A 26175-nucleotide genomic window follows, 5' to 3' on the forward strand; every position below is an offset into this window, starting at 1 on the left:
ATCAGGCTAACAGATCAACATCCAGGTCCCTACCAAATCCACCATTAGCTTGATCAATTCTATAAAAGTCTATTTCAATTCTGAAAACTGTACAAATGTTGTTGTTTTCCACCAAAGAGGCGGGATTAGCCAACGCAGAATAGTGACGTTTGTCTCTTGTTGATGACGTGTAGGTCGCATGAATGCGACCTGTCCAGTCAGACTGCAGTCGCATGTGAAAATAACGGATATGCATCGGAATTAGGACCACATATCCAAGCGGCCTGGGTCGCATGTGAAAAAAATCGGATCTGTGTCGTTCAGATTGTCAATAAAAAATCGGATATGGGTCGTTTCAGGGTGCAGTCTGAACGTAGCCAAAGAACCTCTGCGGCTCGAAAATCAGCACGTCACACGCGCGCCCTCCGTGCGTTTCCTGTGTTTTTTGCACGTACGGCCGGTTGTGACCGAGGCTTTAGCTGTGCTGCCATGAACACCAACCTCTAAACAACCAAATGTGCAATGTGTGTGTGTGTGTGTGTGTGTGTAGGTGAATAAGGATTTTGGATCCATATTCTCCACGTTGTTGCCCGGGGCAGATGCTCGTTTGGCTCCGCCCGAAGGCTGCGGCGTCCTCGGTGGCCTCGAGTTTAAGGTTGCTCTTGGAAACACATGGAAAGAGAACTTGACAGAACTGAGTGGAGGCCAAAGGTCAGGCAGTCCAGACACACTGATCTAAATATGACAGCCGGAACCAATGGCAGTGGTTTTAAGTGTGTGTGTGTGTGTGTGTGTGTGTGTGTGTGTGTGTTTCGTCCCCTCCCCCCATATTCCCTTTCCAGGTCACTGGTGGCACTTTCTTTGATTTTGGCCATGCTACTGTTTAAACCTGCTCCAATCTACATCCTAGATGAAGTGGACGCTGCTCTCGACCTCTCTCACACACAAAACATCGGGCAGATGCTGCGCACACACTTCACACACTCTCAGGTTATACGTTAAAACCCACATGCAAGATTATGAAAACCCTGTACCCAAAAAAAGTGCATTTACGATTGTTCGGTATTCCATTGATTTTGAACCAGTTCATTCGGGAATAAGTTGTCCTGAACTACTCCTCCCCTTTTTTCCCTTTTGTAGTTTGTGGTCGTGTCGCTGAAAGACGGCATGTTCACCAACGCCAGCGTTCTCTTCAAGACCAAGTTCGTGGACGGTATTTCGACAGTGACACGCACCGCTCAGACACATGAGGGAAAAGTTTTGGCCCAACGCGCACATGACAAAGCCAAGACCAAGGATAAACGTTAACGTGTGATACTCGCTAGCTAAATGGTCACAGGCCATGCAGATAAACTTAGCTTTCTTTATTCTAAACACATGTATACAGTTTAAAAAAAATGGTATATTTGTACTTAAGTTTTACATCAAGCGTAATATGCTGTCTATATTGGATTGGGTTTGGCCAGTAAAAGCATGGTACCATGGCATCGAGTACTTTTGCTAATACTGGAAACAAATTTACATGTGATCGGGTTTGGGTTTTTTTTTTTTTCGCATGTTGTACAGTGTTAATATTTTCTATCCTGCTTGCTTCCAACATCTCTTCTGTACTTCTTACATCTTGGTTTTGCCATTTTCAATAAATGTACAATGGATTTAAACAAGCTTTAAGAGTTATGGAATTATTTGCACTACAGTAGGTTGCAGCTCTGTAGTTTTATGTTGTGTTGTACAACCCCGATTCCAAAAAAGTTGGGACAAAGTACAAATAAAAACGGAATGCAATGATGTGGAAGTTTCAAAATTCCATATTTTATTCAGAATAGAACATGTATCAAATGTTTAAACTGAGAAAATGTATCATTTAAAGAGAAATTAGGTGATTTTAAATTTCTTGACAACAACACATCTCAAAGTTGGGACAAGGCCATGTTTACCACTGTGAGACATCCCCTTTTCTCTTTACAACAGTCTGTAAACGTCTGGGGACTGAGGAGACAAATTGCTCAAGTTTAGGGATAGGAATGTTAACCCATTCTTGTCTAATGTAGGATTCTAGTTGCTCAAATGTTTTCTATGGGTGAAAGATCTGGACTGCAGGCTGGCCAGTTCAGTACCCGGACCCTTCTTCTACGCAGCCATGATGCTGTAATTGATGCAGTATGTGGTTTGGCATTGTCATGTTGGAAAATGCAAGGTCTTCCCTGAAAGAGACGTCGTCTGGATGGGAGCATATGTTGCTCTAGAACCTGGATATACCTTTCAGCATTGATGGGGTCTTTCCAGATGTGTAAGCTGCCCATGCCACACGCACTAATGCAACCCCATACTATCAGAGATGCAGGCTTCTGAACTGAGCGCTGATGATAACTTGGGTCGTCCTTCTCCTCTTTAGTCTGAATGACACGGCTTCCCTGATTTCCATAAAGAACAACAAATTTTGATTCATCTGACCACAGAACAGTTTTCCACTTTGCCACAGTCCATTTTAAATGAGCCTTGGCCCAGAGAAGACGTCTGCGCTTCTGGATCATGTTTAGATACGGCTTCTTCTTTGAACTATAGAGTTTTAGCTGGCAACGGCGGATGGCACGGTGAATTGTGTTCACAGATAATGTTCTCTGGAAATATTCCTGAGCCCATTTTGTGATTTCCAATACAGAAGCATGCCTGTATGTGATGCAGTGCCGTCTAAGGGCCGAAGATCACGGGCACCCAGTATGGTTTTCCGGCCTTGACCCTTACGCACAGAGATTCTTCCAGATTCTCTGAATCTTTTGATGATATTATGCACTGTAGATGATATGTTCAAACTCTTTGCAATTTTACACTGTCGAACTCCTTTCTGATATTGCTCCACTATTTGTTGGCGCAGAATTAGGGGGATTGGTGATCCTCTTCCCATCTTTACTTCTGAGAGCCGCTGCCACTCCAAGATGCTCTTTTTATACCCAGTCATGTTAATGACCTATTGCCAATTGACCTAATGAGTTGCAATTTGGTCCTCCAGCTGTTCCTTTTTTGTACCTTTAACTTTTCCAGCCTCTTATTGCCCCTGTCCCAACTTTTTTGAGATGTGTTGCTGTCATGAAATTTCAAATGAGCCAATATTTGGCATGAAATTTCAAAATGTCTCACTTTTGACATTTGATACGTTATCTATGTTCTATTGTGAACACTATCAGTTTGAGATTTGTAAATTAGTGCTTTCCGATTTTATTTACAATTTGGACTTTGTCCCAACTTTTTTGGAATGGGGGTTATAGAGTTACAAAGTGAGAGACAGAGAGGGGACAAAGAAAGAATTGGAATGAGACAGACAGGATAGATAAGAGAGAGAGAGAGAGAGACAGAAAGGGGGACAAAGATGGAATATGAGAGAGAAGATACAAAGAAAGACAGAATTGGAATGATAGAAAGAAAAGTGAGAGACAGACAGGGGGACAAACAGACAGAATGAGAGGGAGAGTTACAAAGTGAGAGAGAATTGGAATGAGATAGATAGAAAAGTGAGAGAGACACAAAGACAAAGTTCCAAAGAGAGAGACAGAGGGGACAAAGAAAGACAGAATTGGAATGAGAGACAGGATAGGTAGAGCTAAAGGGGGGGTGGGCAGGGCCATTGCGCCTGGGCCCTCCCCCTGGCCATACAGCACCCCACCCTTTGACATTCAGGCCCTCCCAATAAATGTGATAATGTGAATACAATATCAGTTATTTACAATTTGTCCCAACGTTTTTGGAATCGGGGTTGTAATTCGGAGGAGAGTTACACTGAACCACTGCTGTAGAGCAAAAGCTACATAACTCTGTTGGGAGGACCCTGCTGCATTAATACAGTAAAACTTGAAAAGGTGAGTGATTTATGACCCAAGTTTAAACAACGTGTTACATTTTTATCCAGTTAGGGCCACACAGCCAATACAAGAGTGCTCCGAGAGCACAATATCCCCCGCTGGCAACTCAGCCATAACTCTGCTAAACTGAATTGGACAACTTGTTTTTCACAAATTAAACAATTTCAATGTGTGTATTACTGACCATAAGGCCTTTTTGCTAAGCTTCGAGAAATTTGTCCAAAAAATGGTATATTATCGACAAAGAATTCAGTCAAGTTTTGTGAAATTCCTTTAAAAATTGTGAGGGGAGTTGATTTCAGAACATGCACCCTCATGGAATTGTCAAAATACAAGTTAAGCCTGGCACACACAAGTTTTTTTTTTTTTTTTTCTTCCTTGCAACAGATCGCAGATATCAAAACATGCTCGATATACTGCAACCAAAAAAAAAAAAATTGCCAGTTGCTGACATATCGTTGCGGGTGCACATCTTTGTGATCACCTCCAAAGGCAGTCAAATGATTTCCACATGACCTGCATCCCCTCCCCAAATTGCCCACAGATAACACGCACACGCAGCTACCCAACAGGGGAAACTTGCATCCAAAAATCATAATACACTTGCGATGAGAAGTTGCCCGTCTGCACCGGGCTTTATTTAATCAAGGGTCAAAACTCTGGTAAAATTTTCATGAACGAAATTAAATCGCAATATGCATATTACAGTTTTAAATAACAAGGCCTTTTGCCAAGCTTTGAGAAATTTGTCCAAAAACTGTGAGAGGAGTTGATTTCAGACCATACACCCTCATGAAACTGTCAAAGTATAAGTTAAGCCTGGCACACACAGGTGATTTTTTTTTCTTTCTTTTTCTTGCAGCAGATATCAAACATGCTTGATATTCTGCAACCCAAAAAAAAAAAATCGCCCGTTGCTGATGTGTCTTTGCGATCACCTCCAAAGGCAGTCAATCCCTGTCCATGAAGTAGTCATATGGTTTCCACATGACCTGCATCCCCTCCACAAATTGACCACTGGTCACAGATAACGCGCACACACAGCTACCCAAAAGGGGAAACTCATCTCATTAGCTCTAGCCGCTTTATCCTGTTCTACAGGGTCGCAGGCAAGCTGGAGCCTATCCCAGCTGACTACGGGCGAAAGGCGGGGTACACCCTGGACAAGTCGCCAGGTCATCACAGGGCTGACACATAGACACAGACAACCATTCACACTCACATTCACACCTACGGTCAATTTAGAGTCACCAGTTAACCTAACCTGCATGTCTTTGGACTGTGGGGGAAACCGGAGCACCCGGAGGAAACCCATGCGGACACGGGGAGAACATGCAAACTCCGCACAGAAAGGCCCTCGCCGGCCGCTGGGCTCGAACCCGGACCTTCTTGCTGTGAGGCGACAGCGCTACACCACTCTGGTAAAATTTTCATTAACAAAATTAAAATCGCAATACACGTATTATAACAAGGCCTTTTGCAGAGCTTTGTCCAAAAATTGTGAGAGATGTCAGAAGGCGAGCACACCTTCATGAAATTATCAGTGAAGGGCTGTAACTCAACTGAACAAAATAACTGTTACTGACACAAAGCCTTTTGCGAAGTTTGGTGAAATTCCTCCACAAATTGTAAGAGGAGTTGATTTCAGAATGAAATTGTCAAAGTATAATTTTGTTAATCAAGGGCTGTAACTCGACTACATCATGCGTATTACTGACATAAAACTTGGCAAAAGGCTTCGCTGTGTGAAATTCCTCCAAAAATTATGAGAAGAGTTGATTTAGGCAGGAAGGAAGGAAGTCACCACGACACAATCCCCCTTCCAGCCAGTCGGGGATGATAAAATGACTTAACTGATTCGTTCCAAACCACTAATTTGGTTCAACATTTGGCTAATATGGACTGTGTGGAAGCCTGAAAAGGCGATTAAAAATATTTTTTCTTGTACACCATGTAGTAAGACTCGCAGTTCGGTTTAATCTGAAATCAGAACGCATGCACATACTCAGCATTTCTTAACTGTATACTAATGAAATTAGAAGGAAGGGTTTTTTATTAAGCAGTTCATAACTCGCTCAGTTTTGAATAGAACAGTATGGAGTGTGTGTGTCGTCTCGTCTACACTGAAGCAGCTCACACTGGATTTGTTCGTTTAGTCACAAATCCGACATCAGCTCCTTCAGGATCATGTCAAAAAACTGAAATGACAAATTAATAAGGAACATAAAGAGCCCCAGAAAACAACCTTTATACACAAATGATGTAGATGTAAAAAAAAAAATAAAAATACTCCGCAGTTAAAGATGTATTTATTTGGGGGCAGAAGTTCCCATAGACGATGTTGGAGCCAGTTGAACATGCCTCTCTGGAAAAGGATGGGGTCCTCCCCCCTTTTTCTGAAAATAGGTTTGGTTGGCTTTTTCTTAACATGCAAACTTTACAAGATCTACTTTAAATATACACACACACACGGGCTCTAATTTCATCTTTCTTGGTATAATTTTTTTTTTCTTTTCACTCCATTGTGCTAAAAGATCACACTAATGAAGAGGATTGTGGAGAGACGGTTTCTTTACTAAAGTGGAATGAGGAAAGAAAGCAGTAGTCACACAACCCCCTGAGGGACGAGTTCAGTGTAGATAAACGCTAAAGTGGCAGTTTCGTCAGTTCGACACCCAACGTTCCAGGCTTTCGTTTAATCTTTACAGAAAAACACGATCGTCCAGGGCCGGGTTACGTCTGCATTCAAAGGAGTAACAGTGATTGAAAACGGTTACTTAAGTGAGTGTAGATCATGTACGCATGTCCTGCAAGTTCATCAAAGAGCGACATGTACAGACCTTCTAAACCAGGTGTCGTTTTGCTGTGTTTGTGTGTCCACCGAGCCAAAAAAGATGCGATTTTAACGTTAGCCTTATGACTGTAGAGGAGTGTGTGAGAATGATCTTCTAATGCGAGTTGGTTGGTTGGTTGGTTTTAAGGCAGACCCTGGATTTTTCTTCTCAGTGTTTGGGCCTTGTCTTTCAGTTCAGGACGGCTGTCCGTTTCCATTGTAGCAAGAGAACGCTGGAGCTGTTGTCGGCTCTTTTCGCACAGGCACTCCCATTGGTCGCTTTCTACACAAACACAGGAAAGAAACGTCAAGATATTGAGTTCCCCAGCATGCAGAACAAATAAATGATCGGAATGATTAAGCAGCAACAGCTTTTTTTTTTTTTAAGCCAAGTATACGACTGGGCAGCACGTTAAAACTTTCAATTGCTCATTGGGCTAGCTCAGGGCTTTTCAAAGTGTGGGGCGCGCCTCCCCTAGGGGGCGCCAGAGTTCTTCGGGGGGGCACAACGTGAGGAAAAATAAACCAGAATAAGTTACTATTGGGGACATTTAGCGAACTTCAGCTAGCCTTTGTCAGAGACAAAATGGATCGATTTTTAGTACCTAAAGCTACAGTGAGTGAGGAGACAGAGTCTGGGCCAAGCAAAAAAAGAAGGAAGTATGACCACAATTATTTAAAGTTTGGATTTTCATGGACTGGATCTGAAGATGCTCCACTGCCACAGTGTGTTGTCTTCCAAGAAGTGCTAGCTAACGATGCTATGAGATGTTTAAAATGTGTAAAACAAGATGTTTAAAAAAAAAAAAAGCACAGATGTGTAAAAAAAAAAAAAAGTTAAAAAAAAGCACAGATGTTTAAAACGCGTTTTAAACAGCACAGATGTTTAAAACGTGTAAAAAAAAGATGTTTTCAAAAAGCACAGATGTTTAAAACGCGTTTTAAAAAGCACAGATGTTTAAAACGTGTAAAAAAAGATGTTTTCAAAAAGCACAGATGTTTAAAACGCGTTTTAAAAAGCACAGATGTTTAAAACGTGTAAAAAAAGATGTTTTCAAAAAGCACAGATGTTTAAAACGTGTAAAAAAGATGTTTTCAAAAAGCACAGATGTTTAAAACGCGTTTTAAAAAGCACAGATGTTTAAAACGTGTAAAAAAAGATGTTTTCAAAAAGCACAGATGTTTAAAACGTGTAAAAAAAGATGTTTTCAAAAAGCACAGATGTTTAAAACGCGTTCTATTTCATACTTCCAGACCGCCAGAGGCAGTTCTTATAGTGGAATATCATGCGCTCGCGCATGGCAACGAGAACTTATTGATTTGTTGTCATCTCGTGACGTCATGACGCCCAATGTAACAAAACCAGTAAACGAGTCATGATCTGTCTCTTTTTCATTCTCGCAAGGCAGAGAACTATTTTTTGTGGACTTCGACAGCTTTTTCTATTGGGCTTAGCTAATTGCTTCCCCACCTAGCTGTTGTCTGCGAACTGGATTGGAGTTAACCGGCGAGTACTTTGGTTGCCAAAGTTCCCTCGTTCGGTGATACAGACACACTTGCAACACTCTGATTGAATTTTATCAGGTAAGTTATTTACTTTGAATCTACCTTTACCGGCGAGTACCTGTTGGGTTCCAAGGTTCCCTCGCCTGGTGAATTATCTTCCCAACGAGTACCTCTTGGTTTCCAGGGTTCCCTCGTTGGTTGAGTAAGAGTAGGCTAACCCTCGGGAGCGGTTGCCTCCATAGCCGACTGGCTCTCTGGCCTTGTCCACTTAACAACATAACCGTCGTGTCGGCTCTGCGTTGTTCGTGGATGTGGATCACCCTGCTCTCTGTACGCAGTGCTATGCTGGGATGGATATGTTAGATGGGCATGATCGCTGCCCATCCTGCTTGGGACTACAGCATCTGGAAGATGCGTTATCTAATCCTTGCCCCGATTGTAGCATTATGCCGTTCGAGCTCCGCCAGCAGCGTCTTGCTAGCATCTCTCCGAGCGCATCGGAGCTTTTAACTCCTGCTGCAGTTGATACTCGCGGGACTAAACGTAAACGTCCGGATGTTGAGGAGCATCGGAAACTGAAGCGACGTGCTTCTTCTAGTAAGCTAGCGAAGCGCATGGACGAGCTTACTACAACTGTACAAAGACTACAGGCGCTTTTATCAGGTCCTACTACGTCAGCGGTTAATGATCGCATGGATCAGACGGACAATGCAACGCATCTCAATGCTCACGTTCCTCTTTTAACTGAGCATCCACCTAATGTGGAACCAGAAGAGAGCGATGCAATTTCACTGGCAGCGACTGACTCTCTCCTTTCGGAGAGCAATGATCAGCAGGCTCATGTAGCACAACAACCGTCTCGGCCATCCTCCTTGTACACAGTAAGTGGCAGTGGATCTGAATCAGAGAGCGGAGCCTCTGTTGCTATGTCAATGCGTAGTAACATTAAAATGGCGCTTGCAAAGTTGAATTTGGATGTTCCAAATGCTCAGTCAGGCCCTACCAACCTCTTGTGTCGCTCTGTACCTGGCTCAAAAGAGGTGATTATTCCGCATTGTAAGGACTTTACAGAGGTCGTGTCTGCAGCTTTCCGATCAGCTCTTTCATTCCGGCCTGATCGTGTTGCACGCATGCTATCTGATATGTCTGCACCAGATACTACTGGCCTTGGCTCAATGCCAGCATTAGAGCCCTGTGTGGCATCCCTCATTGTATCACCAGATGAAGTCCTACGTCCGGACGTGCGATGCCCCAATAAGGAGTGCAGGCGCACTGACAATGCACTGGTCAAAACCTACAACACAGTTGCCAGGTTGGGCCGTATTGGCAATTCTATGGGCCATCTTCTGTCGGCTTTACATGCTACCTTGGATTCCACTTCCACAGATGACTCTGTCTCTGGTCTGCTGGATGCTTCCCTTCAAGCTCTTGGTGCAATGGCTAGTGATTGTGGGAGGGCTCTGGGCCTCCTTGCTCATGCCAGACGCCAAGTGTGGCTAGCACAGTCGTCCTTACCAGAAGCTTGTCGTAACAACCTGCGCCAATTGCCGCTTACGCCGGGCCAACTGTTCGGGCCAGCCGCACAGGAGGCCCTGGAAAGAAGAGTACGGGTTACAGAGTCACGCTCTCAGCATGCTGCACGGCGTTCAGGCTTTGACGACCCTCGAGTAAGTGTACGTCCGAACCACCAGGCTCCCCCACAGCCGGTGCCAGCACGCAGTCCTAACAGGTTCTTCCGTGGCCAGTACGCCAGGCCTACACACTTGGCCCATCATGGCGCTTCGAACCAACGCTCACGCCCCTGGCCTGCACGGCAGCCTCCACGCCAGCGCCCCCCCAAAGCCAATGAACCAGCGAGCAGACGGCGCTGACTGCCTGGGGTCGACGGTGACTCATTTTTCAGTGGTCCATATTCAGCGCTGGAGAGAAATAACTTCCAACGAGTGGCTTCTCGAGACGCTCGAAAAAGGTTACCGCCTACAGTTTCGCTGTCGACCACAACCTTGTGCCCGCGTTTGTCCTACGGCAGTAAAGGACCCAGGGCAAGTTCTAGCGCTTACTGCAGAAGTTCAGCAGTTACTGCAGAAAGGTGCCATAGAGGAGGTAGACCCCCAAGTTCAGGTGGAGGGTCTCTACTCCCGTTATTTTCTAGTTCCAAAAAAGGATGGCGGGTTCAGGCCCATCCTAGATTTAAGACATGTAAACAGGTTCCTCAAGCGTTTACCTTTCCGGATGTTGCGCACTATGGATGTTGTTCGAGCCATAGAACCAGGCACATGGTTTGTGACGATAGATTTAAAGGAGGCCTATTTCCATGTGCCCATTGCAGAGGAGCACAGGCAGTTTCTCCGTTTCAGTTTTCAACACAAGGCCTACCAATACAGAGTTCTTCCATTTGGACTCTCTCTAGCCCCCCGGGTGTTCACAAAGTGCGTCCAGGCTGCACTGGAACCTCTCCAAGCGGAAGGCATGTTAGTCCTGCCGTACTTGGACGACTGGCTGCTATGTGCAGCAACCCCGGAACAAGCGATGGCGGACACCAGCCGCCTTTTGCGTCATGTCATAGAGCTTGGCTTCAAGGTGAATTGGGAGAAGAGCTGCCTAACTCCTGCCCAATCAGTGAATTTCATCGGCATGCACTTAGACTCCAGGACCATGCGGGCCACTCTCACCAAAGCCAGACGGTTGGCGATTCAGCATGCCCTGGCAAAAGTTCGTCCAGGACGCAGGATCTCATACATTCAGCTTCTAAGACTGGCGGGACTGCTTACAGCAGCAACCACAGTCGTTCAGTTTGGCCTACTGTACCTACGGCCGTTTCAACGGTGGCTGATAGAGCTGCGCCTGTCATCGGTTCACAACCGGTATACCTTGGTACAGATGACAAGGAGCTGCAGCTTGCACCTCCAGCGATGGAAACAGGAAGACTTCCTACGGTCTGGAGTCCAAATGGGCCCACCCCCCGCTCGCAGGGAGGTAATCACAACGGATGCCTCTCTCACAGGCTGGGGAGGGGTGTGGCAACATCAGGGGGTAAGCGGTCAATGGGATCCTCACATGAAACGCTGCCATATCAATGTTCTCGAACTACAAGCTGTTTTCCTGACTCTCAAGCATTTCGAGAGTGTTCTGAGGGGAAAACATGTGATGGTGAGGACAGACAACACCTCTGTGGTGTTTCACATAAATCACCAGAGAGGCACAAGGTCCCTTCCCTCTCTTCGTCTGACACAGGCACTCCTGACTTGGGCAGAAACACGTTTCCTCTCCCTCCGTGCAACACACATTCCAGGTCACCTCAATGTGGTGCCCGATGCACTGTCCCGGAGGAGACAGAGGGCAGGAGACTGGCACTTGCACAAGGAGGTTGTGCAGAAAATTTGGAACACTTATGGCACAGCGACAGTAGACTTGTTCGCGTCCAAGGAGACAACACATTGCCCTCTGTGGTATGCAGAGATGGCAGAACCGGAGTCACTGGGCAGGGATGCTCTGACTCACGAGTGGCCGGATGTGCTACTGTTTGCGTTCCCACCTATTCCACTGATCTGGGGTGTGCTCAATCGAGTACGGGAAATGGGCCACAGGGTGCTCTTGGTAGCGCCCAGATGGCCGAGCATGCCTTGGTTTCACTTACTACTGACTCTAACCGTGGGGCCTCCCCGGCCATTGCCAATGAGGAAGGATCTTCTGTCCCAAATGGAGAGGCAGCTCTGGCACCCTTGTCCAGACAGGCTGAAACTCTGGGTTTGGCCACTGGGGGGAACCAAAGTGTCATGGACTGTTCAGAAGGGGTTAGGCACACTGTTCTGAATGCTCGTGCTCAATCTACTAGGACAATGTATGAAAACAGATGGAAGCTTTTCACTACCTGGTGCACTACTCATTCTTTAAACCCCCTTGAATGTCCTGTGGTAACAATTCTTGATTTTCTTCAACATCTGCTGGATAATGGTCGCTCTCCTGCCACCTTGAGAGTATATGTTGCAGCACTGGCTGCCTACAGGGCACCAACTGAAGGGGTTTCATTGGGTGCTCACAAGTTAGTGGTAGCTTTTATGAAGGGTGCCCAACGACTACACCCGCGCCCGCGAACGGATTGTGCTTCTTGGGACTTGCACACTGTTCTGAATGGATTGTGTTCTCCACCATTCGAGCCTTTAGAGCAGGCAGAGATTAAGTGGCTTTCTATCAAGACTGCGTTCTTGTTGGCTATCACTTCTACCAAGAGAGTTAGTGAACTTCATGCTCTTTCTGTTAGTGCTCAGTGTATGCGTTGGGGACCAGAAGACAGTCAGGTGACATTATGGCCTAATCCTGCTTTTCTACCAAAGGTGCTTTCCCCTCAGTTTGCTAATCAGCCGATTGTTCTGGCGGCATTCCGCCCTGATGATGAGCCCCGCTCTGAACTGTGTCCGGTGCGTGCTTTGCGCCAGTATGTTTCTCAGACTGCTCAGTGGCGAAAAACAGACCAGTTGTTTATCCGTTTTGGGGAGTGTGGGAAAGGAGCACCCCTTTCAAAACAGAGACTGGCACACTGGGTTTCGGAGGCCATTACCAGTGCCTACCGCTTTGCTGATAAAACAGCTCCTGCTTCTGCAAGATGCCACTCAACGCGTGCTGTTGCGACATCTTGGGCTGCATTAAGAGGAATTTCTCTTGTTGATATCTGTTCTGCGGCTACTTGGTCATCACCGTGTACCTTTTCCAGGTTTTACCGTGTGAATGTGGTGCCACTTCCGCCAGTTTCTTCAGCTTTGCTCCCTAGTGATGTCTAGGTGTGATGCATGCATTGTTTATCAATAAAGGTTTTGAGTTCAATTGAAGGACTGACTGGAGTGTGTTATTCCTCGTGACTTGGTTGTATAAGTCTTCCACTATAAGAACTGCCTCTGGCGGTCTGGAAGTATGAAATAGAACGCTGGTTACGAATGTAACCGTGGTTCTATGAATAGTGGAAGACCGCCAGAGTCTTGGGTCACTCGGAATTGCGAGAATGACCATTAAGACAGATCATGACTCGTTTACTGGTTTTGTTACATTGGGCGTCATGACGTCACGAGATGACAACAAATCAATAAGTTCTCGTTGCCATGCGCAAGCGCATGATATTCCACTATAAGAACTGCCTCTGGCGGTCTTCCACTATTCATAGAACCACGGTTACATTCGTAACCAGCGTTTTAAAAAGCACAGATGTTTAAAACGTGCAAAAAAAGATGTTTTCAAAAAGCACAGATGTTTAAAACGTGTAAAAAAAGATGTTTTCAAAAAGCAGATGTTTAAAATGCGTTTTAAAAAGCACAGATGTTTAAAACGTGTAAAAAAAGATGTTTTCAAAAACCACAGATGTTTAAAACGCGTTTTCAAAAACCACAGATGTTTAAAACGCGTTTTAAAAAGCACAGATGTTTAAAACGCGTTTTAAAAAGCACAGATGTTTAAAACGTGTAAAAAAAGATGTTTTCAAAAAGCACAGATGTTTAAAATGCGTTTTAAAAAGCACAGATGTTTAAAATGTGTAAAAAAAAAGAGGTTTTAAAAAAGCTCATATGTTTTAAAATGTGTAAAAGAAAAAAATGTGTACAACAACCATTTTTTTAAGATACAAATGGAACATTAAGTATAGCAACAACAAAAATTGTGTGTGTGTGTGGGGGGGGGGCTGTTGTTTATTTGCTCTCTGAGGGGGGGCTGACTCTCCCACACTTTGAAAACCCCTGGGCTAGCTAATGGATTTTATAAATTTGTCCACCACCCCAATTTAGTTCTTTTATTATTGATGAGTGTGTGTCTGTTCAACCAAAAATAAAAAAGGCAGGAAGCCTACCTTCAATCCTTTTCAGGAGTAGCTCCAAAATTGACAAGGCTTCCGTCCTTATGGAAGAGTAACTTCTGTTTTCTGGAGAAATAAAGAGAGAGGGAAAAAAAATTTGGAAGATCTTGTCTTGCTTGTTAATAATTTTATCATTTAAGAGCTGTATTACCCAGTGGTGATGCAAGTGCAGTGCAGGTTTCTGACAGAAGCTCAGTCAGTACTTGTGAGTTCTGATGGTCCTTTTCCAACAGCAGCAATCTAAACACGAACCGTACAAGATAAAGCTTTTCACGTGATAAGTACATTGGGCAGTCTGGTACACTAATTCACAATTTGATTCGATTTTCCAGAAATAGCTGGTGGTCTAAATGGCTGCCGTAGTGCAAACAAGTAGCGATAACGTATCAGAGTACGCTCGTAATCTAGAAGCCACTGCTCGCTTTAGATCAAGTTGAGTCAAGTTTATTTGTATAGCACTTTAAACAATAAACATTGTTGCAAAGCAGCTTTACACAATTTGAACGACTTAAAACATGAGCTAATTTTATCCCTAATCTATCCCCAATGAGCAAGCCTGTGGCGACGGTGGTAAGGAAAAACTCCCTCAGATGACATGAGGAAGAAACCTCGAGAGGAACCAGACTCAAAAGGGAACCCATCCTCATTTGGGCAACAACAAGCAGCCTGACTATAACATTAACAGTTTTAACATGACAGTTTCATTGATGTTATAAACTCTTCATTGATGGAAACTTGAGTGCAAAAGGGTTCCCTTCTTCTCCGTGCTCTCACGGAAGGCGGTCGCATTTCTCTGCTCTCCTCTCCTTTTTTCCTACTTGTGCTCTTTGTTTCGTCTCGTCTGCCTATACTTTTTTTTTTTGAGACACACTCTCAGCATTGAATTTCTAAACTAAAAAAGCATGGATTTGATAAACTGGTCTCCTAACGAAATTGACACAGTTTCTGGGTTCAGGGGAACCCACCTGTCCTGCCGGAACGTCTGTGGAGGACATTGGAGATATCTACCTATTCGGAACCATGATTACCAGACTTTTGCTGATTGGATTAGGCATTGCCCTGGTATATCGAGGAAATCAGACAATGGTGAGAGCTGTTCAAAGCCCCACAAAGCTGCCCGATATGATTGAAGCGGTGGGCAAAGCTGTCGGCACTCAGACTGTGGCTATAGAACTTTAACCACAACATGGTTGTCATCTTCGAGACGCTTTCGGCTTTGCAAGGAATAAGTATTTCGGAGACCAAATGGAATTGAATTGAACAGAAATGGACAGATATGGACGAGTTGTGTGGACGTGAAGACTGTCTGTTCGAAAGACCAAACAATCTATCTTATCGACATTCGGCTCCCTGAACAGCACCGGCCTCGATCAAGGCCATTGCTGGGGAAACATTTCCCCCAGAAGGTCACTGCTGGGAGACACTCTTGAGCAATTCCAGCGTTATGGACGTGACACTTGAACTCAAAATGGCAACAAATGACCCAGTGCATGTTTTATTGTCTCCCAGTATTTAAGCAGGTGTTGCATATTTTAAGGCTGTACCATACTGGAAAAGTGATAGAACAAGAACAATTCCCATAGTACATCTAGGGCATGCCAGAAAATGCCAATAAAAGATGCGTTATGGATGTGACAGAAAAAGTATCACTTTTCTTGGGTGACTGTACATTTTTATCAAACTCTGTGAAATTGTAAACCTAATGTCGAAATGGAGATATCCATTTGATAGAGGGGTCCAAGGTGAATATTAAAAAAATCTTTGTTTAAAATATTTTGTATTTCATGCAGAGTTTCAGAAGGAAAAGTCAGCGTTATGGATGTGACGAAATTCCGTTATGGATGTGACGCGTCTGAAATAGACATGGCATATGTTTAGAAAATCAGCAATTTAACCACCATAACCCTTTGAAAAACTCTCTAAATATCAGCTAAAACCATCAAAGTTCTTAAATAATATTTAGGATGGCTATTGTTTTGCTGTTTTGTGGATTTTAGCATACATTTCTGTGGCTTGTGGGAATAATATAGAATTGTACATGATCAAAGTTGATTTTAGCTTGGGGTTTACATTATAAGAAAGAAAGACTGACAGTGACATATTAGGTTGGTTACAAATTGGTTCAACTTATTCACATCTGTAAAATACAGGCCTAGGTGATATCTCTGGGAGTGGTTTTGATGTATTACATGTTGCTTTATTTTTGCATGGTGAGGTTGACATTTACATGGAATTGCCCTTTTGCATTCTTCGCATTCCTTCCCCAATTTTCTGTGGTCGCCGTTTTTCACCCCCAGTGTGACAAGCGGGTGCGTGACCAGCACCGCTTGCATGGCTGCAGGAGCAGACGGTTGCTTGCTTGCGCTGGGTTACCTCTACCTCCTCCCCTCCCCTTCCCCCCCTCCTACCCCCCCCGATTGCCCCCTCCTTTCCCCCCCTCAAGTCCCATGTTTTAAAGTGTACTTGTGTTATTGTGTGCTTGTGCGGAGGTTTTTAAATGCTCCCACACCGTACTCCTGATAGGAGCATGGGGGGGGTTCTTTTTTTCCTCATCTTACTACTGTTTCTTTTTCTTTTATCCCTGTCTTCCTGTCCTGTTCCCCCTCTGTAAGGACAGGTTGATGGTCAATTTCACTGGTAACAGTGACAATAAAGGGTTCATTCATTCATTCATTCAAAACTGTTCATATCAACTGTAGTCCTCAGCCATAAAAGCATTACTGTAAGAGTCCAGAGCGTCCTCCAAGTGTGACTTTCATAGATATATTCAGAAGATTGCTATGTGCAATGGAATCGACCCCTACAGTCTGGGAAAGAAGGATTTGTCATACGATCTCGAAAACGACCCTTCAGTCGAGTTCCCCGACATCTCGAACTATCTGGTGTTGCAGACGTCCTTCTACACTGCAAAACACATGAAGAGTACAGAGGCTTGCAACTTTTTTTAAAATATGTGGCTGGGTAAAGGACTTCGCTATCAAGTCGCTGCTGAATGAATCCTGTAATTATTTTTTTTTAAGCTTTTTGTTCACGTATTTACAACGAAGTGCTGCAAGTTGAAGTGTAAACAAGCAACGGTTCACTTGATTCTCACTTGTGTCGGCTCTTATCTCTCGGCTAAATCATTCACAAAGATCATCAGAAACCCCTTTAAAAGACCTGGATCTTAGTTAAACAAGACGGAGAAGTGATCACGGAGCATTGTACTGTAACTGTACGGCTGGGGAAGAATTTTGTCGCGACCTTCATGCATACGGACTTTGTGAGGAGTAAACAAAGAAACAGCTGGGGACTTTAGCGCTTCGTGACACAAGAAAAGTACTTGGAAAACACTAAGGACCTAGCTGAGAGGGAGATGCGAACTCGAGCGTGCTTGGATTTCAGTGAGAGGTTCAAAAGCCACCTTTCTCAACGTCTTTTTGTGAAATCCTGTGTTTGTTCACCCTTTTTTATGAGTTCACGGGGAACCCTGAAGAAACTTCTCAGTTTCACGATTTTAATCGATTCGAACAACGCAAGCGTAAGGCATTCTTCATGCGAGCGATGCACCTTCTCCGTACAAACACTTTGTCAATTGAGCTTTGGTAGACCACCAGCTAAAGTTCTGAATAACTAATGAGGCGGATGTGACGTCACGTCATGTGAAACCCAGCAATACGTTTGTTAATTGTTTTCTTAATAAACTTGTATGAACATTTGTACCGCTTCTCTTTACCTTTCAGCAGTCTAAACAGACTGGTTAAATCTATTTGTACAATCAAATCACACAACAGCCCTCTCAGTTTAGATCCGTTTTTGTGGCATGAGAGCTGCGTTACTTCCGCCTAACGTGACGTCACGTACATTCCTGGTATTTTGTGTTATTACACCCTCTGCAAAAAACATCACGCAGCCTGATAATAATCGCAATTCATTTTTCATTCGAATGGTCATAAATTAGTACCAGGATTTAGTGTTGTACAATATATTGTTACATGCCTAGAACCAATACACTTACAACAGTAGCCAAATTGGAGTTTCTGCTGTTGGGAGCTGGAAATGAACTCCTGATAAGGAGACCACTCCCCAAAAAAAAAACCCACCATCATCTTTATCATGACTAAAGCCTCGGTCACAACCGGCCGTACGTGCTCCTACAGCCGGTCTACGTGCTGATTTTCGAGCCGTAGACCGGCCGCAGAGGTTCTTTGTCATGTCAAACAAACTCTACGGGCACTTACGTTTTTTTTCAGATTGCAAGACAAACTTACGGCCAACGTGCGTCTTTCTCCACGAACAAAAAAAAAAAAACAGTGATTTGGGAAACGCCAAAAATCGCACAGCCAAAAAATCGTACGTCCGGTTGTGACCTAGGCTTAATAGCAGTGCTGAGTTTGGTACAAAACCAATCAGGTATTTTTAAAAAGTACACAAAGTTGGAAGGATATTGAACGTGGTAGATAAACATTTTCTCACCCTTGATAAAAAGCCTTCATGCACTGCAAGACACCCAGCTGAACTCTCCAGGTACTCAGTTTCAACCTGTCGCACATTAGCCCACACACTTCTGCCCGGTAGCGATCTGCAACACACACCAACACACTTATTCCTGCGCAGCAATCCGATATCTGTTCAATCAGACGTTTCTATGTTTCCATGGACATACGGTTTTTGGTTTTAGTATGCTTCATCTTAAAACGTTCTTACTCTGCGTGTCCACAGTCTTGGGCCAGGCTTTTCCCAGCGTCTCGAACGCACACAGCAAAATCTCATTTCGCAGCTCTCGTTCCTTCACGTCGTCGTCATCGTCGTCACGCTTCGGTGAGCCAGCGCTCTCGGGTCGATTCTGAGCATCGCCAAAAAGAAATAGTGTCAGCTCCTGAAATATTAGCGACCCCGTCCCTGATGACTGCCTGCCTCAGATTCCTTGTTCTGAGACAAACGTTAGAGGAGAAGATTCTTACGTAGGCAGAAAGTACTAAATGCAAGGGTGCCAAGAACACTGGCTGATTTTTCAGAAGTTTGGTGTGTTGAAGTCAAATATGACAATTAAAACAGCTGATTGCCTACGGCTTCCAAGATATTTAAGATTTTATACTTACACTACCGTTCAAAAGTTTGGGGTCACCCAGACAATTTAGTGTTTTCCATGAAAAGTCACACTTTTATTTCCCACCATAAGTTGTAAAATGAATAGAAAATATAGTCAAGACATTTTTCTGGCCATTTTGAGCATTTAGGCCGAATCCCATTTCACCCCTTGGACCAACCCCTTGGCCCTTCCCCTCCATTTTGCGCGTTCACGTGAAGGGGTAGGGGTATCCCAATCCCAGTTAACGCGGAGGGGTAGGGGAAGGGGTCGGGCTTCTGTACCCCTCCAAACGGAGATTTTCCTGGAGCAGACTCCGAACGAAGGGGTTTGAGTGATTTCCCACAATGCCATGCGGATTTCAGCGAGATTTCATGCGGATTTCATAAAGATGGCGGTTCCCGCGACGAAAGATTGTCATAAATGTATTTTCTCCATTATTTACGTGTTTTAAGTTGTTATCCAGAGGAAACACGCCGCTTGATTCGCTTTCGAGCTGAGAATGAGCAGCGATTTCTGAAATCCAAGCTGCTGCTAAAAAGCTTTGGGAGTGAGTATTGTTTTCGGTTGCTTTACTGCGTACGTTTTGTTCTGTTATTCTCGCTTTTATTGTTTACATGAGTGTTCTGACACCTCATTCTGTCGGATGTGGTGCACGAAGCGCCAAAGATATCCCATTCAGTGGTGTTAGTTAACAAATCACACCCTGCCAGCAGAGATTTCTGGCTCTGACTGTAGCGGCTGGTCGCAGCCAATGACGCATTTGGTTGCGTTTTGCTAACGTAAACGCTGACGGAGGTACGCGATGACGTATGCGATCGTTGAAGGGCTATCCCAATACGTAAGGGTTGAATTTCAAGCCCTATTCCTTGTAGCTCAGTTTCAAGGGGAAGGGCCAAGGGGAAGGCGGAGGGGAAGGGGGAGGGGTAGGGGTAGAAATTAGAATTGGGATTGGGCCTTAATCGACCCCACAAATGTGACGCTCCAGAAACTCAATCTGCTCAAAGGAAGGTCAGTTTTATAGCTTCTCTAAAGAGCTCAACTGTTTTCAGCTGTGCTAACATGATTGTACAAGGGTTTTCTAATCATCCATTAGCCTTCTGAGGCAATGAGCAAACACATTGTACCATTAGAACACTGGAGTGATAGTTGCTGGAAATGGGCCTCTATACACCTATGGAGATATTGCACCAAAAACCAGACATTTGCAGCTAGAATAGTCATTTACCACATTAGCAATGTATAGAGTGGATTTCTGATTAGTTTAAAGTGATCTTCATTGAAAAGAACAGTGCTTTTCTTTCAAAAATAAGGACATTTCAAAGTGACCCCAAACTTTTGAACGGTAGTGTATGTACGTTGTGTACATCGTAACATTTTAAGTATAAATTGTAAACCGAGGTCTCTTCATGTGTCGGTTGGTTTACGTGATATTTCACCTGTTCTCTTTCTTTATGTAACACTAGAAAAATCAGCAAAAAGTTGATTATAAATAAAATGTATTATGAACCAAATGGCAAAAAAACAAATTATGTAGAAATACTGAATAGGTTTCGTCCTTCTTCAGTGTGTACTCGGTGCTTTTTGGCAGCTTGTCAAGCAAAGAGTTCATCTCGAGTGCATAGCACTGTATGTTTTTTGAGCTGATTTAGGACAATTTGTTCAACAGTGATGTAAGTGGACTTATGATTGCGTCATCGGTGACTTCTAGGAACAACATAACATATAAAAGGGGTGTTCACGCGGCACATATTTGCATCGATGCTGCACCGATGTATTTTGTTGATATATCTTACACTGGTGTAAATTTTGTGGAGCGTTCACACGTCACAAACCTGCTTACTAGAGAGAAGCGTGTTAGCACCGGTGCAGCCCCACTTGCGTTCACACGGCAGTTTTTGCGACCGTGCTATACGATAGTAATAATGCGGAAATGAAATATGCGCATGCGTGAAAATGTACTTCCTTTTCCCGCCTTGTTTGTGATTGATATTAGGGGTGGGCAAAAATATCGATACGGCGATATATCGCGATACTTTGTCTTCCGATTCAATATCGATACTCAAAATTTGAATATCGATATTTTTTCAAATAATAAATCATGTTTCAGACGGGTTGTAAATCCAGTACGACTTCCGCACCTCCACTCCGCAAGGTGTCGCTGTGCCGCTACCTCACTGCAAGGCACTCTTCGTCTTCTCTTTTGGTTGCAGTGAGGAAAAAAAACAAGCAAGCATGGCCGTTAATGTAAACCTAGAGACGCCGCCAAACTTTAAGGCAGATGTTTGGAGGCACTTTGGATTCCAAAGGAAAGGAGAAAAAAAAAAAAACAAACAAAAAAAAAAACAGTGAGCTGGACAAAGAGTACTCACTTTGCAAAACCTGTTTCGCTCCAATTAGTTATTCAGGTAACACAACAAACTTGCGAACTTACTTAGCACGACACCACCCCGACATATTAGCTCAGCCGGAGCCACCGAAACCCGACCCGAAGCAAACTACACTGGACAGCGCCAAAGTCCTCCCGTCTACTTCAGTGATGTGTGACTTACTGTAACTGTGAACTTAATTTTGTCATTTAAGACCAAAGGCAAGAAGCTGCACTTTTGCATTTTCAATTTTAGTGTGTGTGAGACACTGCATTTTATTTTGAGTATTTACTCTAAGTTCAGAAGAAACGTGATTCACTGAGGTTTCAGTTCAGTTTCAGTGTGTGGACACTGACCCACACTGCACTTTGTTTCATAATTGTGCTCAGAGAGACTAAGATGCACACTGCACTTTTCAATGTGTTCCAGACAGTGTGTTGTTCCTGCAAATATGTTGTAACTTGCGCTTGTATAGTTACAATAAAATGGCATGGATAATTAGAATTACATTGTTTTGACTCAGTTTGTCCCATGAATTATCACTATCATCTGATGTACATACAACTCGGATTTTAAGATGCATAATGCGTTTACATTTTTCAGTGAACTATGTAGAATATCGCAATATATCGCAGTGTTGTATCATGACTCAAGTATCGTGATGCGTATCGTATCGTGAGGTCCTTGGCAATACCCACCCCTAATTGATATATCGAAAAAACATGGTTTATACTTCTCCAGACAAACTTTCTACGTTGTGGTCTATCAGACACCGTAAAAGGGTAAAAGAGAGAAAGGAAAGGTTGCGCAAGTACAAGAGAGCACGAAAACAACGCACTCTACAATTCATTCGGCAACAAATCGACAACTTCGTGTCGTTCATGGCCATGTGGACGGTTGTCATGGCATCACCAAGCGCCGGGAAAACAACGTGGATGAACAGGGTGTAGCGTTCAGACGTCCCATTTTATAATCGGTGCTGCCCCGCAAACTAGCATTTACTCTGGAGTAAATTTCTTAAACCACCTCCCGAGCAGGGTTAGATTTGCACCGGTTTAAGCAGCTTTCAGGGGCTACACCGCTATAACTTTGTACCGTGTGAACGCTCTACCGGGGCAGCCCCGGTGCTACACCGGAGTAAAAGTTGCCGTGTGAACACCCCTTATGATGCAATACCGGCTTCAGATTGCATCGTTTAGCCAAAAAAGTAAAAAAGTGCTATCCAAACCCAATCACAGGTTTCTTCATAGAGCCAATGAACGATTTTAAGTTTCATTTTCGTTCCCAGCGACCCAGAATTAGTAAAAGTTGGACTAGATTTATTTCGGAAGCATTTTGGCTATAGACCAGTGTAATTATAGTGTATACATTTATATAACAGATATTCTCACTATTTTAGGATGAGGTTTATTAACCACAATCCTTTTTTTTTTTTCTCCTTACTACACGTTCCCAAAAACCATCCTAACCCTACAGTTACTTCACCTTTTTAATGATGGGGAACAGAATCTCAGCCATTTCCTGAAAGCGATCCTCTTTAGCCGCCTCCAAAATGTTTGCTGCGCTCCGCAGGGCGGCCATTTTGTAAACAAGACTCTCCTTTTTACACTCCTTCAGCACCGTGTCCAACACTTGACGTACAGTTGGCTGACCTGCTGCAGGCTTCTGCAGCTCCACGCTACACAGTCATGAGAACATATTTAGACGGTCTAAATGCTTGCTTCTGTAACATGGACGGGAGGAAATGAGAAGAAATCATTTGCTGACTAACCTGCACTGAGACACTACAGACCCAACAGCCTTCAACAGTTCCTCCTGGAAGGATAAATTAAAAAAAAAAAAAAATCCAATACATGTTAAACAACATTTTTAATCTGAATTTTAAGAATGATACAGGATGTTGTGTATGCGCTCACCTTCCCGGCCCACGTGCGTCCGGCCAGCGCCTGCAGTAATGCAGTTAGGATCATCCCTAAGTGAGGTGCCACAAGCGAGCCTGTTTGTTGCTTGGCAATGGTTGCCATGGCGGCTCCACCTTGAGCCTTCATCTTCCAGGACTGAGACTGCAAAGCTCTCTGGGTAATGGCTATGAGCTCCGTCATATACAGCCTGATTCCACCAAAACTGCCTACAGCCATCAATCACAGTGGAGGAAGGCCATGAACAAGGGGTTAGTTCCTGTTAAAAACACTTACGTTGTACACTGCACTTTAATATCATGCATGTGGAAACAGCCAGCTGATTCCTTCGAATAAAAGCCACATCGTTAAACAACTACTGGGAATAAAACCTCAGTGTCGATATTTAAAAAAATAAAACATTGTGGTGATCTGCAGGATTCAAGCACCCTTCTTCAAAACATGCCCCCTAGTGGTCAGTTCCTGCCAAACACCCAACCGTTGAAGAACATGCCACTCGGAAGAAAAAGTATCCATCCATCCGTCATCTCTAGCCGCTTTATCCTGTTCTACAGGGTCGCAGGCAAGCTGGAGCCTATCCCAGCTGACTATGGGCGAAAGGCGGGGTACACCCTGGACAAGTCGCCAGGTCATCACAGGGCCGACACAGACAACCATTCACACTCACATTCACACCTACGATCAATTTAGAGTCACCAGTTAACCTAACCTGCATGTCTTTGGACTGTGGGGGAAACCGGAGCACCCGGAGGAAACCCACGCGGACACGGGAACTGTACTCGAGTTGAGGGGGGATGGGGGGGATGCCATCCCCCCTGGAATAAAAAATGGTCAAAATCCATCAATCATCGCCCCTCCCTTCCCTTGAGCAATTTTATCAATAAATGTGGACATTACTTCTATTTAACATTGGAATTAGAAATGCCATTCCACGTACTGTAGCTTTGCTGAAACTGAGCATACAGTAAGCTACCGCGAGAGAGGGCGCGCGCAAGCGAAGTGTTTGAGGAGGTAACATTCAGTTGGGGTTCCGTTATTTTTGATTTCATTCGGCGTCAGTGACAGCAGCGGACTGCAGCATCATGGCCAAGCGGAGTGGACAGCAAGACCTAAGCAAGTTCGAACTTAAGATCGAAAGAAAAAACATTTCAGGACGCAAGTCAAGAGTTACCGTACGAATATCAGTCCCGCTTTCTGTGAGCCCGCTATCATGCTGTAAAAGTTACCGATATGTAGCCTAATTTGTGGGCGGCGGATAACAACACAGCTATCATAATGAATGTTCGTTTGGAGTCTAGCCAGCTATCGATAGCTTACTCAGGTTCATGTTAGCTTTGATTTCTTGTATAAGGCCATTAATTTAATCAGCCTGGACGTTCGTTTGTTATTCTTCAGGCAACAAAAAGTGTTATTCAAGACAGGAAGGCTAAAATAAAACGACACTAGTAGTTTTGAAAGCTTCATTGCCTCATTAGCGAGCCGGTCACAACATGTAAGGCTGATTTACAATTTACTGTTGCTTGTTTTAGCTTATTGGTTCCCTACCTACCTCTGTATTTAACTCAATGTTCCCAATGTTCAGCTTTGAATAAAAATTCTATTGACTTGATATGAAAAGATTCAGTTGTTCGTTTACATTGCCTGCTGAGGTTTTAATAAATTATTTACCAAACGATTTAAAAGGAGCCTACCATGACTATGAAGTTACACTTCAAATTTGTCATCTGCACTTCACCCTAATATGGAGAATGTGATAGGTACCGTATGTCAGCCAGGAGACTGACTAAATATGACACATGACATCCACACTGTGCATGTTTTACAGTAAAATACCAGTGTATTATGTTTTTTACAACAATAAAAAGGGTACACAGTGTGTACTACACACTAGAGCCCTGCACTCCCGCGGGAGTCCCGCGGGACCCGACGCAAAGCAGTGCGGTGCGGGACAAATTTTGAAAGCTCATTGCGGGCGCGGGCAGGAGGGGGAGTGCACAATACGGGTGCGGGCGGGAGAGGTGATAAGCTGCAGTCCCGCTAACTAAAAACGTGTTTAAAATAAAATGTATAAATTATTAATTTATGTCTATCGTATATAATTTGTGCAGGGTATTTTATTTGGCATTAATAAAAACATTTTAAGATGCCTAAATTTGCGGATGTGGTCTAATCTCGCGTACATTTCCGATTCCTTTCCGCTCTTCCGTGTTTGAGATCTCCGATCATGGCAGAAGAGCAGAGCTCCTCTAGTGAAGCTCACAGTGCTTCAGAAGTAAGTGCTGCTTTAAAAAGAGGGACATTTACTGTTAAAAAGTCAAGAGTATTAGTCCTAAGTATTAAAAAGTATTAACTAGCAGGGCCGGTTCTGCCCTAATCTGGACCTGGGTGCAACATCACGCAACACCCCCCCCCCAAAAAAAAACGCACACCAGTCTAAATCAGGACAACCATCACATAACTATAATTATAAACATTTTACATCAACTATTTTAACTAAATGGGCTATAATAAATGAGCCTGTAGCCAAGGCGGGCTGCCTAAAGTAACCATTCAATGACACAACTGACAGCTTGCGCAGCCACGGCGGGCTGCCTTAAAAAGTAACCATCCCTGTGTCCTCGATTTCTTCTGTTCGTCTACTAAGCCAAGAAGTATATACTCGTTTTGCATTTTCTGCCTCCTTTTTTGTATTTTCGACCCTGCGTTTATTTTCTTTCCTTTTCTGAAAACCCGATTTGTGTCCAGACATTTTGTTCTGCTACCAACGAACTAACTCGTCAGGTCTCGTCTCTCGAGCCCGCGATGATT

At 44.0% G+C, this 26175-nt stretch overlaps 2 protein-coding genes across 2 annotated transcripts in view; one reads left to right on the plus strand and one right to left on the minus strand.

Annotated features, from left to right (window-relative positions):
• Positions 1 to 1643, plus strand: part of smc2 (structural maintenance of chromosomes 2) — a 58716-nt gene extending 57073 nt beyond the window's left edge. The window contains exons 22-24 of the mRNA XM_060916568.1: positions 530 to 690; positions 822 to 969; positions 1120 to 1643. Coding sequence (XP_060772551.1) covers positions 530 to 690; positions 822 to 969; positions 1120 to 1287 — 477 coding nt within the window. The 3' untranslated portion in view covers positions 1288 to 1643. The remainder of the gene's footprint in view (positions 1 to 529; positions 691 to 821; positions 970 to 1119) is intronic.
• A 4147-nt stretch (positions 1644 to 5790) lies between these two features.
• ecpas (Ecm29 proteasome adaptor and scaffold) overlaps positions 5791 to 26175 on the minus strand; it is a 101406-nt gene continuing 81021 nt past the window's right edge. Inside the window, exons 42-49 of the mRNA XM_060916569.1 lie at positions 23365 to 23576; positions 23220 to 23263; positions 22934 to 23126; positions 18698 to 18836; positions 18467 to 18572; positions 14163 to 14251; positions 14006 to 14077; positions 5791 to 6952 (exon numbers count right to left, since the gene is read on the minus strand). Of these exons, the coding sequence (XP_060772552.1) occupies positions 6813 to 6952; positions 14006 to 14077; positions 14163 to 14251; positions 18467 to 18572; positions 18698 to 18836; positions 22934 to 23126; positions 23220 to 23263; positions 23365 to 23576 (995 nt within the window). The 3' untranslated portion in view covers positions 5791 to 6812. The remainder of the gene's footprint in view (positions 6953 to 14005; positions 14078 to 14162; positions 14252 to 18466; positions 18573 to 18697; positions 18837 to 22933; positions 23127 to 23219; positions 23264 to 23364; positions 23577 to 26175) is intronic.

The sequence above is a fragment of the Neoarius graeffei genome, chromosome 3 (assembly GCF_027579695.1).
Source record: "Neoarius graeffei isolate fNeoGra1 chromosome 3, fNeoGra1.pri, whole genome shotgun sequence".
NCBI lineage: Eukaryota > Metazoa > Chordata > Actinopteri > Siluriformes > Ariidae > Neoarius > Neoarius graeffei.